The 14,932-nt window shown below is 44.7% G+C and overlaps 2 protein-coding genes across 2 annotated transcripts in view; one reads left to right on the top strand and one right to left on the bottom strand.

Annotated features, from left to right (window-relative positions):
- Nucleotides 1–14,395, bottom strand: part of ESR2 (estrogen receptor 2) — a 90,804-nt gene extending 76,409 nt beyond the window's left edge. Inside the window, exons 1-2 of the mRNA XM_040601279.1 lie at nucleotides 14,070–14,395; nucleotides 9,296–9,422 (exon numbers count right to left, since the gene is read on the bottom strand). The gene's annotated coding sequence lies outside the window, so the exon portion shown is untranslated. The remainder of the gene's footprint in view (nucleotides 1–9,295; nucleotides 9,423–14,069) is intronic.
- A 332-nt stretch (nucleotides 14,396–14,727) lies between these two features.
- MTHFD1 (methylenetetrahydrofolate dehydrogenase, cyclohydrolase and formyltetrahydrofolate synthetase 1) overlaps nucleotides 14,728–14,932 on the top strand; it is a 42,776-nt gene continuing 42,571 nt past the window's right edge. The window contains exon 1 of the mRNA XM_040600602.1: nucleotides 14,728–14,860. Coding sequence (XP_040456536.1) covers nucleotides 14,820–14,860 — 41 coding nt within the window. The 5' untranslated portion in view covers nucleotides 14,728–14,819. The remainder of the gene's footprint in view (nucleotides 14,861–14,932) is intronic.

The following is a 14,932-nucleotide window of genomic DNA, read 5'->3' as shown; positions in this document are numbered from 1 at the left end:
CTGAAAATGACTATAAAGAAATTTTAAATGCATTTGTTATGCCCGTTTTACACAGTTACTGGGACCTCAAGATGTGGAGGACTGAAATAGGTTAGGCAGAGGTGCAAGAAATTATGTATTTGGATAGGAAGGAGGGGCGCTCATCCTAATGCCTTGAACCCATGGGTTGAACACTGGCTTTGCCCACTGGAAACACTGATCCACCCATGAGGATGTCCGCAGTTAGATTACATACATATATTTGACTGCATCCCGCTGCAGAAATACAGAAAACTGGTGTCTCTTTGCAGGAAATCTTGCTGCCATGAGTACAATAACACAGTCACACACGGTACCTTTTTCCTGGCTGTGTGTGCTGCGTCTGCAGTGATTGGCACAAGAGACCATGAGCTTGGACGTATGGTATGGACCTGTGCACTGCTGTTGACTCACTCTAGGTCAGCCAGCCTATTCAGTTTTAAGCCCAAATTCATCTTTCAGTCAAACTGCCTGGTTACATGTCCAAGTTCAGAAGCATGTTTATGTCGTGGTGAGATTTGGGACAGTTAGAAGGGAAGTCTGAGCTTGTCCAGATACTCAGCACAGGCTCTGCCCCATCTACCCTGCAGTGCTGTTTGGCAGGACACCAAACACCAGCTGCCCACCAGAGTCCTCCATCCCCTGCTTCCCAGGGCCTTCAAGAGATGTCATAAGGCCAATGGCAAGCAGATAACTTGGACAGGCTCCTTCATAGAAGTCCTCTGTTACAACATGACATAAATCTTCCAAGTCTAAGCCTGCATAATCTGTAAGAGGGGTACTCGTGGGAAACAGCCAGGACAAAAACCAAGCTCTATATCCCAGCTGCTGTTCCTGCTCCATGAGCAGTGCTGGGGCAATTGAAAATGGCAGATCACAGAGACTAAAGGGAAGTGTTTGTAAGCAACTCAGCTAGTAAGATGGATGTTCATCCCCTTGTAACAATCCCACTTGAATAAGATACAATAAATATTACACTAAGAGCTACCAGCATCAGTTGTTACATTTAAAAGGGAATGTGAAATGCTGCGCGCTGTGCAGTAAGGTGGGGAAGGAGCTGTAACTGCTGAGATACAAGCCAAGGGTAATGCTGGTGTACACACAGCTCCCCATGCCCAGACTCACACCTGCAACCACACAGACCTATGACCTCTCAGGATTCACACCTCTGTTCCATCCTACAGCTTCTCCATGTGCAGCAAGAGAATCTGTGTTACCTACCATATGGTGGTTTTCATTTCAGCAGCCACAGCAAAAGCCGTTCCCCTGAGAGGCTGCCCTCAGAGCCCACCACTCCTCCCTTCCCTCTCAGTGGCAGCTATGACACGTGCCTGTCCACCTTGCCAGACCCCACTGTTTCACCTTCAGAAACCATGTATCTTAGTTTCCCTTCAGTTTTCCAGTAAGGTCTATCTATGGAGAAACATTGACGTTAAACTAAAGAAAGATCTGGTTTGTACAACTGGATCATGAGTACATGTGCCACAGTATTCTCTTTCAGGCAAAAATGAGTCCACTTACAAATGGCACCTGGAAGCGAAGGGGGAAAGCTACAGCACAGTGGACCTTGGCATTCAACTTACATCAACTGAAAGAGACACAGCAAGTATAGAATTTGAAAGCACCCAAAATATATATTTTCCTGTGTTTCTTGACAGATTGGTCAACTCAATTCCAGCATAAAGTAATTTTTGGCTTGAATTTATGGTTCTTTATCTGCAGCTGTGGGAGACACCAATGCCACAGGAGAGGAGAGGTTGCTGCCAGGTGCACAGAGACAGCTTTCCCCTATTCCCAGTTATCCAGCCAGGATGTACAGCAGTAACACAGTTGCATATGCTGAATTTAAAAGGCTTCACCCTGCTGTTGGTGGAAATAAAAAGTTCTCTATATAAAATCAATTGAAATATTGTGCTGGGTTTGGCTGCGGTAGAGTTAATCTTCTTCAGAGTAGCTAGTATGGGCTATGTTTTGGATTTGTGATGGAAACTGTGGATAATACAGGGATGTTTTAGTTGTTGCTGAGTAGTGCTTACACAGAGTCAAGGCCTTTTCTCCTTCTCACCCCACCCAACCAGCGAGCAGGCTGGGGGTGTAGAAGAAACTGGGAAGAGACACAGCCAGGACAGCTGACCCCAACTGCCTCAAGGGATATTCCATACCGTATGGCGTCACGCTTAGCAATATAAAGCTGGGGAAAGAAGAAGGAAGGGGAAGATGTTTGGAGTTGGGTTATTTTGTCTTCCCAAGTAACCATTACGTGTGATGGAGCCCTGCTGTCCTGGAGATGGCTGAACACCTGCCTGCTGATGGGAAGTGGTGAATGAATTCCTGTTTTGCTTTGCTTATGTGTGGGGTTTTGCTTTACCTATTAAACTGTCTCTATCTCAGCCCACAAATTTTCTCACTTTTCTCTTGCAATTCTCTCCCCTATCCCATCCTGTCATGGTTTAACTGCAACCAACTACCATGCAGCCCTCTCACTCACTCCCCTCTAGCCCCCTGTGGGATGGGGAAGAGAATCAGAAAAAGGTAAAACTTATGGGTTGAAATAAGAACAGTTTAATAACTGAAATAAAGTAAAATGTAATAACAATACTAATGAAAAGGGAGATAAAACAAAAGAGAGGAATAAACCCCAAGATAGACGAGTGATGCACAATACAGCTGCCCACCCCCCACTGACCAATGCTCAGCCAGTCCCTGCACAGTGATCAGGAGGCCCCAGCCAACCCCCTCATTTATATACTGAGCGTGACGGTCCATGGTATGGAATATCCCTTTGGCTGGTTCGGGTCAGCTGTCCTGGCTCTGCTCCCTCCCAGCTTCTCGTGCCCCTGCTCACTGGCAGAGCATGGGAAACTGAAAAGTCCTAGACTTAAGGTAAGCATGACTTAGCAACAACTAAAACGTCAGTGTCTGATCAACATTATTCTCATACTAAATCCAAACCACAGCACTGTACCAGCTACTACGAAGAAAATTATTTGAGCCAAAACCAGGACAAATATTTATGTTAATAATGCCATTGACAGCATCCTTTTTCAACAAAATCTACGGCCTTGGTCTGGATAAGGATGGTGGTTTCTTTTTATAGGATAATCAATTATTATTTTTTATACCTTTCACTCTTAAAAATACCATTAATTTTGCTGATGTCAGTGATGATGATGAACAACAACTGAAGAGAAGTCCACTGGTAAAGGGATGTAGACATGCCTGACACACAGATTTCCTGAACTAACAGCCATAGAATTAACTTTACTGATTCTAACAGCACTTGGATCTGGCAAGGCAAGAATTACTTGAGAGGTATTTTGCCCAAAATATATTAAAAAGTGCTTTCCCAAACTAGAAAATTATTCCTTCATGTGGGAAAATCACCTTGAGGGGGGGGATTTAGAAAAAAAATTGGGTCCTAACAGAAGCATAGTATTACAGAAAGCTTTTTAGGGTAAAATACAGCTATCGCCTTCAGGACGGTTGGCATGCATGAAATCTCCATCACCACAGTTCCCTAAAGCCACACAACCTGCTATCCTGGAGGAGCAGTGGAGGGTGGAGCGGAGTGCAGACACCGCGGCCAGGCTCTGCTGTACTCCCTGCAGGACCGGGAACACGATGGTACCATACAGCCAATAAGCTGCACAACGGCTGTAAAATATATGAGATGATGTCTGTTGCTGGGCCAACAACTGTGGCAAAGACCAAGCACAAGCCTCATTATCTGCAAGAGGTCAGGAACTAGGCCTGCTCAGCACTTCAAAGCCTTCTGACTATTACGTGCTAACTGCTAAAAGAAACAGCTGAAAAGATAAAATTCAAGGATGCTAGGGTAAAATAATTGTGGTAGTGGGAGATCGCAACCTCCTATTCAAATGGCCCCCCCAAAGAGAGTGAATCCCCCACTCGCGGAGCATGCACAGTAAATTTAGAATGAACTGTATCTTTAAATGAAAGCAAGACAACTTTGCACCAATCATAATAAAGGAATGTATGACTAGAGTCACCCAAGCTCCACCTGAGAGTAAGGAGTATAAAAAGTGAATGAATGAGGGGACCAGGGGGAAGACACCACTGAGAACAAGTTAAGGGAAGATACCACCGAGACTGACTCCTGGGATCAGCTGAGCCTTTCTTCTCCCCCACTTGGGATGCCTTGGGTGAGACTCAAACCAAGTGGTTCTTCGGGAGACTTAGAAATATCACTAGAGCAGGGGTCCTCAAACTTTTTAACCAGGGGGCCAGCGCGCAGATTAAGTGGCAGGAAGTCATCTGCAGCTGCTTGGTATCCCCCCACAACTCCCGGCAGGGTGGGGGGCAGGGGGGTTCTGTAAATACCGAGGGCCGGATTGAGGACCCTGGGGGGCTGTATCCGGCCCGTGGGCCGTAGTTTGAGGACCCCTGCTCTAGAGTCATTTTTTAATATTTGTAGCCAGGCTGTATAGTTTGTAACTTTTCCTCAGGTTTTATACTTTCTAACATTTTATTTGCATGTGCCCTTTGCAGACAGTCACTATCACCAGCAATCCAAAAACCTGTATATCTGTTGCACTAATAAAACTGCACTGGTAAGTAGCCGGTCATTGCAGTTTCTCATTGAACATGACCATCCCCTCGAGTGTGGCCATGCTAGCTCATGAGCACGACCGAACCGGCAGTGCAGACTGCTATCAGTGTATCCGAACCCGTGGTAGTTTAATATATATATTGTGACTGGACTGATAGTGGTAAATTGGACATCACTTAGAATTTAAACCTAGCCACACCTAACCTCCCACCTCGGTGAGCAGAGTTGGAAGGTGGGGGGAGGGTATTTTCTGCTAAGTTACTCCATCCCCTTTAACGCAACACTTCACAAACAACAAAAACACAGCCACTGCTGTCCCATCTGACACATTCTGGACTCCTTCCTGCAGAGCTGTGTACCTCCATAGAAAGCAAGAGATGGAACAGTCCTGATACTGCAGCCACACCTGGGAAGGTGAAATGGGAGCACAAACCACCCCACAGCAGGGCCACAACAACAGATGGGTGAAGCAGCAAAGGTTTCTTTCTTTCTCTCCATCCTCAAGGCCTGATCCTTTGAATTCAAAGCCATTTCTGAGCATTTAGACTCACTGTGGATACAGGCTGTGTGCAGCACTCTGGCATGTTGATTTTTTCCAAGGCTGAGCTAAAGAAAAATAAATTTTCTTTGGAGTCCTAAGTCTTAGCATGCATTGTGCATCCCCACTGTACAGAAACACTACCTAGTAACCACATCTCAAATTGAACTGCCATAAACTTGCCATTAATCTGAATATTCAACCAGGAAATCTCCTCTCATAAGAAACTGTTAATAAGAAAATTTGGGAACAGGCTCATATTTATGTCATCAAGCACTTAGTTTTACATCTGCTTTAAAACATCACCTGAAAGCATACCAAGAATTTACATTTACTGATTTTCCATAAACTATTTCCTTCATATTCAAAGTTCTCCTAGTTCCAGCTGGGAGCAAGTCTATGTGTATACATGCTGTCATTGATATGTATATTTGTGGTATACAGAGTTCAGACTCTTTCAATCACCAATACCAAGTTAACAGATCAAAAGCATAAAGTAAGGTGGGGAACCGAAATAAGTAATTGTTCCTCCTCTCTTGCCTGTGTGTAAGCCGGTGATATCTGAACCTCTCCCTGGAATACATGAAGACAGCTGAATACTGATCAGTAACTAAAGAACTGTTACACTCTTCTCTTTGAAAAAAATTTCACTTATTTATTTGCCTATGTGTCACTATTTGCCAATCAGTGAATACAAGACAAGCCTTCAGGCTTTAGAAATCACCCCTCATGTGAAGCTGTAATGCTTCTCTGTCATGAGCACTCACGCTTGCGATGCCTGGGTGAAGGGTACCTTCTCAAGTGAAGGACATCATGTGTACTGTCTCAAAATCAGACTTCTTTAAAGAAAAAAGCCAAATTGCCATGGAATCCTGTGTGAAAATGTTTCTGCTTAAAATGTCAAGGCACCCCTCTTCAGATCCCAGGACAGCCAGGAAAGCAGCTTCTCAACAGTTGTACACACATCTCCACCTGGGACAGGGTAATCCTGGTTATACGTACAAACTGGGAGGGCACAGGCAGGGGAGCAGCCCCATGGAAAGAGAACTGGGCGTCTGGGTTGATGGCAAGTTGAATATGAGTACAACAGCATGCCCTGGTAGCCAAAAGGGCCAGCCTTGTCCTGGGGTGCATCAAGCACAGCTTAGCAAGCTGGTCAAGGGAGGTGATTGTCCCCCTCTACATCACACTGGTGCTGGCTCACTTCGAATATTGTGCGCAGTTTTGTGCACCTCAGTAGGAGAAGGACATAAACTATTACAGTGTGTTGAGAGAAGGGCAACCACAATGGTAAAAGGTCTCAAGAGCAAGATTTACAAGGGGCCGCTGAGGTCACTTGGTTTGTTCAGCTTGGAGAAGAGAAGGCTGAGGGGTAACCTCATCACAGCCTACAGCTTCCTCAAGGTGGGCAACAGAGGGGGAGCTGCTGATCTCCTCTCTCTGGTAACCAGCAATAGGACACAAGGGAATGGAATGAAGCTGCATCAGGGGAAGTTCACAATGGACATTAGGAAAAAGTTCTTCTATGAAGGGTGGTTAGTCACAGGAACAAGCTCCCCACAGCACCAAGCCTGTCAGAGTTCACTGGGATTTAGTGTTAGGTAGTCCTGTGAGGGGCAGGGAGGCGGGCTTGACAATTCTTATGGGTCCCCTCCAACCTGAGATGTCCTATGATTCTACTCTACGAAAGTCACATGGGCTGCCCGTAGCACAAAACCTCCATTATCCTGTAACTGGTAAAAATGATAGAAAGTGAAAGGAACCGGAAATAAAAAACTGTCCATGAAGGTGGAAAAGTATTTGTTCCATCCACCAGATCCTTTCACAAAGCTGCAGGAATGCTACTGAATCCTCAAAGGAAAAGGGAAGGAAGACTCAGGCCTCAAATGTGTTTCTGTGGCAGCAGCTCTGACTGTACTGCTTATCTTGTCCTAGAGGGTCAATGCGTACGCTAGCATCAATGTCATAATGCCAAAAAGGCCTTAGGGCCAAATCTTTTGTATGTCTTATTGACTTGCTGCTACAGCATCTTCTTTGCTGACCCTGTATGACTAGTACTGAGACTCAGTCTCCTTCAGAATCTGCCTGCCGGTCCTTACACTGCTGTGGCAGGCACAAGAGACACCAATAACATCACAGCTTGGCACAGCTCCTCTTGGAAGGATTATTCTTTTTCTTCTCCAGGCTTCTAGGCTGTTAAGAGGAATCACAGGCCAAACAGACTTCCCCCTACTGAATTCAGCATCTTCGTGGTCCACACCAAGTCTACAGGCTCTGAATCTTCCTGTGGTCCAGGCAAGCATCAGTCACTGTCTCTTCCCTAGGCCCAGTTTGTCAGCACAGGCTTATCATGGTTTGCACTGCAAAGCATTGGGGCTGCAGAGCAAAACTATTCCATGTGCAAGCACAGCAACTGCACCAGGGTGCGCAGGCTAGAGATGTTAAAACGCTTAGCTTCAGAACAATGGCTGGAGGGGACCAGAAGGGCCCTTAATGCGCTTTTTGTCACCTACGGCTGACACAGGCCATAGGACAAAAATCCTGCCTTGCTGGGTTATTTAAAGCTCTCAGAGATAGCAGCAAAGGACAGATCATTTCACAGCACAGATTTTCTCATCAGATCTCAAGCTGGTTTATGAATCAGAAAGCTCAAAGAGAGTTCACAGTAGTAGACATGACAAGCCTTGCTGTTCTTTTGAGAAATCTTTCTCCCAGAGATGCACAGGACAGACACTAGAGCTCTGCACAACTTGTGAGGTTAATTCATTTACTGCTCTTCTCTGATGCAGCTGAGCATGCAGGAGCAGACACACTGCACAGCTTCAGGGCAAACATTAGCAATGTGTCCTGAATCTGGTGCCTCCACCAGGCTCTGCCTCGTTTATAAATGGAGCAGTTCTTGTTTTAAATACCAGACAAATCACACAGCTCCTAGGGAAAAGGAAAAGGCAGAAATGTGATCGCTCCAACTAGAAGCCGACAAACTTTTGGGATACAAAGGTTTGTAATATAAGGCATATAAACTGGGAAATATACACACAAATATATAGGTACATATATAAATGAGTGTGGAACAAGCTTACAGTGAGCTTGCTTATATGTTCATACTGTTCAGAGTCAAAAAGAATGAGATACTTAAATAGTCTGTGCATCACCACTTTTTAACTCCTTTCAAGCTGTGCTCACAAGAAGCTGAAAATCAGCTCCAATACTTAAATCAGAAGACCTTCAAGGAAAGAAATTTTTTTTTGTTTCATATATGTATGGGCATGTGCTCATATGAACAGCACATCACAGATGTCTGCTTTTCCAGAGCAGTTAAGTTAGGCTTCTTCCTCCTTCAATTTACTCCTCCTTTCTAATTACAAACACCAATCATCAAACATGGGCAATGGGGGATAAATACGGATTTTTATTTTTAATGCTAAGAAATTAAAGTATAGTTATGAACAACTCCAAGAGGGAGATTATGAAGCACAGTGGGTAAATATATCCATGTTTCAGAGACAGAAAAAAATATGCACAGAAAAAAAATCCTCCACTATAGTATGCAAAGGTACCTTATCAATACTGTTTCCATTAAAACTAACCAACAGATTCACATGGACAAGAGGTGTTATGCTAAAGAGGAAGCACACAAAGATCCTGTGTGTTGAGAAAAATTGAGACATCTTATATATCGTAAGGAAATTATCTGCGTCTCTCATGAACCTCTGAGAACAGGAGGCATGTGGCTTCAAATCATTCTGTTTGTACCTAACTTTACCCTGTTTCTCCCCCACTTCCATTATCATGTTTGTCTTAGAAATTCTTTCAGCTGTAAATGGTTGGAGACCAGGAATGTAACCTATTTTGCCCTATTCCTACAGTCTTCCTTACACATCTGCTGCTAGCCACTATTAGAGCCATGATCCTGAGCCGGGACAACCTTCTGTCTGATCTGGTATAGACAGTCCTATGATCTAGAGACAATTACATAGAAAGAAATAAACGTATTGGAATCAGGAATGCTATCAGTAAAAGCACACTGAAGGTACAACTTCTTAAGCCTGCTTCATATTATGAACTGTGTGCATACATCATCAAACACTGCTCAGTATTCCAAACTGGACATTAAAACACGCATGAAGACTGTATCACCCAAGTCTGAACTGTAAAACTCCATTTACCTGTTTTTAACTCCAAATACGCCACTTGCTGGAATTGTAGTCTGTGTCTGCTTTCATGCCAGCCTTGGACTTCTCCTACCATAGACTTCACAGGATCTTTTCATCCTCCTCTGGTTTCTGCAGGACACTGCAAAAGAAGGATTTGCTTGGTTGAGAGAGCACCCTATGAAGGTACTTGCAGAGACGGCACAGAACTAGTGACGCAAACTTGCTCTGCCAAAGATATCCTTGCTTGGGCTCAGAGAATTATCCAAGAGGCTGTGTGGATTAAACTGCAATGGAAAAAATCTGTCTTCTGGACATTCTCCTACCTGCAGCCCTGAAACTCACCCTTCTCCCTGACTATCTCTGCCGGTGTCAGCATGTGCAACTTCCTATGCAGTTAGAAAGGTGGAACTGGTATAATGGGTATGCCTATAGAAAAATTGGAAATATATTTTTTATATTCTTCTAGTAAAATTTAGCAGTTGGAAAAAAGGGGGAAAGTCCTATGTAGCCAGAAGCCATTAACTAAAAATTATTAGCCAAGGAGAATTAGGAGGAGGTAGAAATGACAAGCTAGTTAACCACAGCTCCACTGCTTATGTCTGTATTTTTCTTTAGGCAATCAATTAATCCTTTCTCAGCTACCTTATCTGGAAAATGGGGCAATACACTACTCACAAGCATGCTGGGATAGTGGATTAGGCTGTTGTTTTATTGCAGAGAGTGCCACAACATGCTGTAGAAGTATTAGGAATGGTTATTATGTGAGAGAGAGGACTACTTAGAAAACGGTTTCTTTGCTCTGAACTATCTCTTAACATCAAAGAGTCAGGACAACCTGGGACCCATAATTATCATTCACTCTTGCACTGTTTACAGTGGAATCAAGCGTGACACAAAATTCTTCAAGCTGTTAACAAGACATCTTTTTTCTGCAGGATCCCTAGGAGGTCAATGAGAAGTGTTGGAAGATTTCTGAGTGAAGGTAAGGTGACGTACCTAAAGCAAGTTAGCTAAAAGAGCAACAAGAAAAGCAGCCAATGGAAAATGCACTCAAGTATGCATTTTGTGTCACTGGCACAGTAATGCAAGTAGAAGTCTGGAGATAGTCTGAGCTGGTTGTTGCTGTCCTTAGAGTGATAGATAAACCATGGTCAACACAAACCCCCTGCACAGTAGGCACGTGAATGGCAAGCTTGAGACAGGGGTCAGAAAAGCACTTCAGAGGCCTGCTTGTTACCGCCACTCTGTTGGACACAACCAGCTTTACCTCCCTGCCAGAAAAACCTGTGATGAAAGTACCCGTCACTTGCTCTATAGAAAATTAGTTCATTGTAGTCAAAACTGCTCTCAGAAGCAATTTGATTAACCTGTCTGCCTTTGCACTGAAATGAATGAGGAGCACTCCAAGTCCCTCTTCTGCTAGTTCAGGCATTGGACCAGGAACCCTGAGGAGAAGGTCAGAGAGCAAATACAATCTTAACCCAGGACAGATACTTCTGCAGTGACTATGCAACAGCCTGCTGCATCACCAACTTGTTATTTCTGTGACATATCTAAAATGAATAGGGCACACAAGACAGCTACACAGATTAGGGGTTAACTACACTTGGGAGACGCTTTATGACAGAACAAATGTTAGCTCATGCTATTGACTATTACATTAACACAGCTTAGCTATAAGAGCTATTTCAAAGCATGTACACTGAGGTCAACCTCAAGCCTTACATCAAAATTCAGTCATCTTCTCATCAAAGGGAGAGTTCACCAATAGCATGTATTTAAATGTGTCACTGTTACCCCACTACAAAGTTGCATTCTCCATCACAGTAGGTAAGGTACATTCTAGAGCAACCACATTCATTTAACCAGTCCTGCTTTGTTCAGCAGGGCATTTCTCTAAACAGGAAAGGTTCCCTGTAAGCCTTTGAAGAATCAGTCTAATACTGTTTTTCTGACATGCTCCCACAAACAGGCTTTCTCAAAATCTCTTTTCTGACCAAGGTTTAAGCTAATCTTACTTTTATGTTCCTCCTCCTTAACTGGAGACAATGTCCTATCCTAACTGTCCCACTCAATGGGGTGAAGCAAAGCCTAATGTCTCTCCTTAGTTTGATGATTCAGTTTCTCATAACAAATCCCAGATTTTGGGGCCCTGTGCTATCAGAGGCACAGCCATTGGCTCACCAACAACAATGAAAGTCTTTCTGGCATGCATTTTGCAGCCTTCATGGCTTTTTTAAAGAGTAACCTCCATGACTTTTGACATGTTGGGTAAGAAGGGGTGGATACAAAGGTAAACAATCAAACTGTGGGAGCTGCCAAATCAAACCCAGGGATGCCTGGCAGGGAGGTGAGTGAGGCAGAACAACTGTTCTGGGGCAATACTCAGGAGCAGAGAGGTCTCTCTTACTCTGAGGCTTCAGCCCATCCTGAAGTAACTGACCCATTAGAAAATAAGTTTGCTTTGGTACAAAAAAGACTATGTTCTGTCTGTTCTTATCATGGCATTAGGGTTTTTTTTTCCTCATTCTTTTGCATTAATATGATCAAAAGAATTGTACTGGAAGCATAAAACATTGAGCATTGCTGCAAACTTTGTAAACATTTTTGTCTCCTTTACCACTGTGTTCCTTTGAGATTTCCTATATGTGAATAGTAGCTTTTAACTTTTTTACTGCATTTTGGGGCTGGATTAGGCTCTGATATGAACTGAGCAAAAGGGTCTGTCAGCCATTTCTCACCACATAATCCGTTTTCTGTTCCTTTCCCACCCCATTTCCAGTATTTCAACCTCAGGATGACAATTAAGAATAAATGTTAAAGAACATGTTCTTACATAAAGGCATAAGTAACAATCTCAGCTTTAGTACTTGACTGCCACATGAGACAAAACAGAAATACAAAAGAACTTGACACTATAGTAAAAGGAGGTTAGCTAGTCTGATTTTCTGGCATAATAATTTAAAATTCATGAGCCTGTCCCCAAAAATGAGACACTGGCTCAACAATAATGAAATAAGTTGTTTAGAATTATTTTTATTTCCTTTCCAATTTTTTAGACTCTACAATAAATTCAGGTCATCTTCAAAGCTGTATCTGTCATCATGAGACATCTTTTTTCAGGAGCTGGGGCCTTAAGAAAAGCAGCATATGATGTTAATGCTCACACACGCAGGCAAATCATGCAAGTTAGCAACTCTGGGTAGGAATCCACAGCTCCTGATGGCAACAGCTTCTGCTCGCTCTGCAAATAAGGCTCATCTGAATATTTTAAATAGGTGGCTTGCTTTTTTTTTTTTCATTTCCTGGTATTTTTACACTACCATCCTGAGTGTCAAATCTTTTTTTGGCAAAAGTTGTTTTTGTGACCTTGTCCTGTCCTTAACTGAAGGAGTCCATCTTTTGCATATTTTTTTAGACACGGGGTTTCCCCCTGCCCCACCAGGGTACAGATAAAGGCAAAGAAGAAACAAATAAGGCACAGAATTATAACCTAGAAAAATCCCTCTCCCAGTTAACTGTGTAAACTCAGTTTTGATTGTATAATACTGCAAGTGCCTGTTGGAGCATTCCAAGAAATACAAGGAATACATAATGAAAGAAGATAAAAAGACATTCTTTCTAGCTTTTTCTATTTAGCATACAAAAGCCCTAAATGCCAAATTTTCTGTCTTTTCCAGGTCACTTTTAAAGAGAAATTTCTGACCCTTAATCCTACAATTACAACATGTTAACTTAAGGTAGTTTAATCAAGTCAAGGTACCAGACTCTCCCCTCAATAGAAAAGAAAGCAGAAAAGATGTCACTTGTTAGGCTATGAACGGAAATTCAAAGAAGAAAAGCCTTATCTTCAGGTAAGTTTTTAACTATATATGGTTTATATTCCCTTTCTAGAATACCAGAGAAGCAACCATAAAGCTTCTGAAACAGAAGGACCCATATATTTCCATCCTCATAATTCTGTGCCCTAGGTGGAAGCTGAGAGGCCTGCACTTCTCCCATCTCAAAATCTGATGGTTCCCCAAACCCCTTTTGGAACCAAGTACATTATGGAGTGGCAAGATTTAATGCTTTCACAGCAAACTCTTTGGAATAGGCTCTTTATTTTTTCAAACCTATGCATTCTATGCAAAGTAAAAATCTGTGTGAAAGCATTTCATGTAGGCCTTTTCAGTCTCAAATTCTCAGCAGGAACACTGCTGGTTTAGCATCCAACCCCTATTCTCCATAGCTTCTTAACTCACAGTGAGGTTATCCTCTTTCTTTGCGGTACTTACACCATGTGTAGCAGACATGGCCAGGTCCCAAAACAGTAAGTATGGCTTTACTGTGGGCACAGGAACGGGTTACTAGCCCTCAACGGCAACCCAACAACATGGGCCCACCCCACCATCAATCCCTATTTGCCAGGTCCCTGTCCTGACCTTTTAAATGTCAGTTTCTTGAGTTGTGGACCTGTTCTTTAACTGTGTCCTAGATATTAGCAGGGAACACTGATGAGTTCCTTAAGTTCTCTGTGTCATGGCATTATCTTGCCTGACCAAATCTGCCTTGGTGACATTTAACTGCTTTTCCCCACCTCAGCTCTGGCTGGGCCCCAATCAGTTCTTTGCCGTATGGGTGAGGAAAACCACTGAGAACTGACTCGCTAAGCAACATCCTAAAATGCCTGTGCTGGCCTGCAGAGTAAGGAGAAGCCTTGCTTATGTAGATAACACTACACATGGTCAGCTGCACAGATCTAACAAGAGGTTGCGCCTCCACCAGTCCTAACGGGATTACTTACCTCAAGTACATCCCTTGGAAGCCACCGTTAGGAACTTGTTTCTCACTCTTGCCACCTCCTGTGAACGTTAGGCCACAGTCCTGCCCTCTTCTTCATTGCCCTCTTTCTTCACTGGCTAGCCAGTGGTTTGGTGCTTGATGCTGGCCTAATGTGGTGAAACCCTTAAGAGTAAGAACTGCTTTTAGCCTAACCTCTCAAGAGTTACACAGGAGTACCACGGTACTACAACACCAGGGCATGAAACACATGGATTACTCTTACACAGAGTTGCTATTTTCTAAAAGATATGGCCGAGAATTGGCTATGCAGAGCCTACTGCCAGGAGCCCAGCGCCCGCCCCCCTCAGCCCCCCACCCCGGCGGCAGCTTTTGCCCTGCCAGCCTGCCAGCCGCCCTGCGGCCCAGGCCCGCTCCCCCCAGCGCAGGGCACCAAAGGAGGCCGAGGCCGGGGCTGGCAGCGGCGCCTCTGAGCGTTTTGGCGGCCATTTCGCCGCGCCGCTCAGCCCAAGCCGCGGCCGGGTGCCGGGCTCCTCAGGGCGGCGGAAGGAGACGGCCGTGCCGTGCCCCTCGGCGCGCGCCCTTCGCCTCCCTCCGCGGCGCGGGGCGGAGGCAGCGCTTGCGCGGTGCGGCCGGTGGGCGCCGAAAGTTTGGGGCCACGTGGGGCGCGGAGTAGGGCAGCTGGGGGGGCGGCACGTCCCGCAGACGCGCCGGGAGCCCCACCGCGTTCGGCCGCTGCCAGCCCGCCCTCGCCATGGCTCCCGCCGAGATCCTCAGCGGCAAGATAGTCTCCGCGTATGTACCGCGGGGCCACGCGCCCGCCCTTCCCGCCGTGCGCCCGCGGGCCGGGCCGGGGCTCCCTCGGGC

The sequence above is a fragment of the Falco naumanni genome, chromosome 7 (assembly GCF_017639655.2).
Source record: "Falco naumanni isolate bFalNau1 chromosome 7, bFalNau1.pat, whole genome shotgun sequence".
In the NCBI taxonomy this organism is placed as follows: domain Eukaryota; kingdom Metazoa; phylum Chordata; class Aves; order Falconiformes; family Falconidae; genus Falco; species Falco naumanni.
Note: the sequence above shows the minus strand (reverse complement) of the source record. Positions and strands in the feature narration are given on the sequence as shown.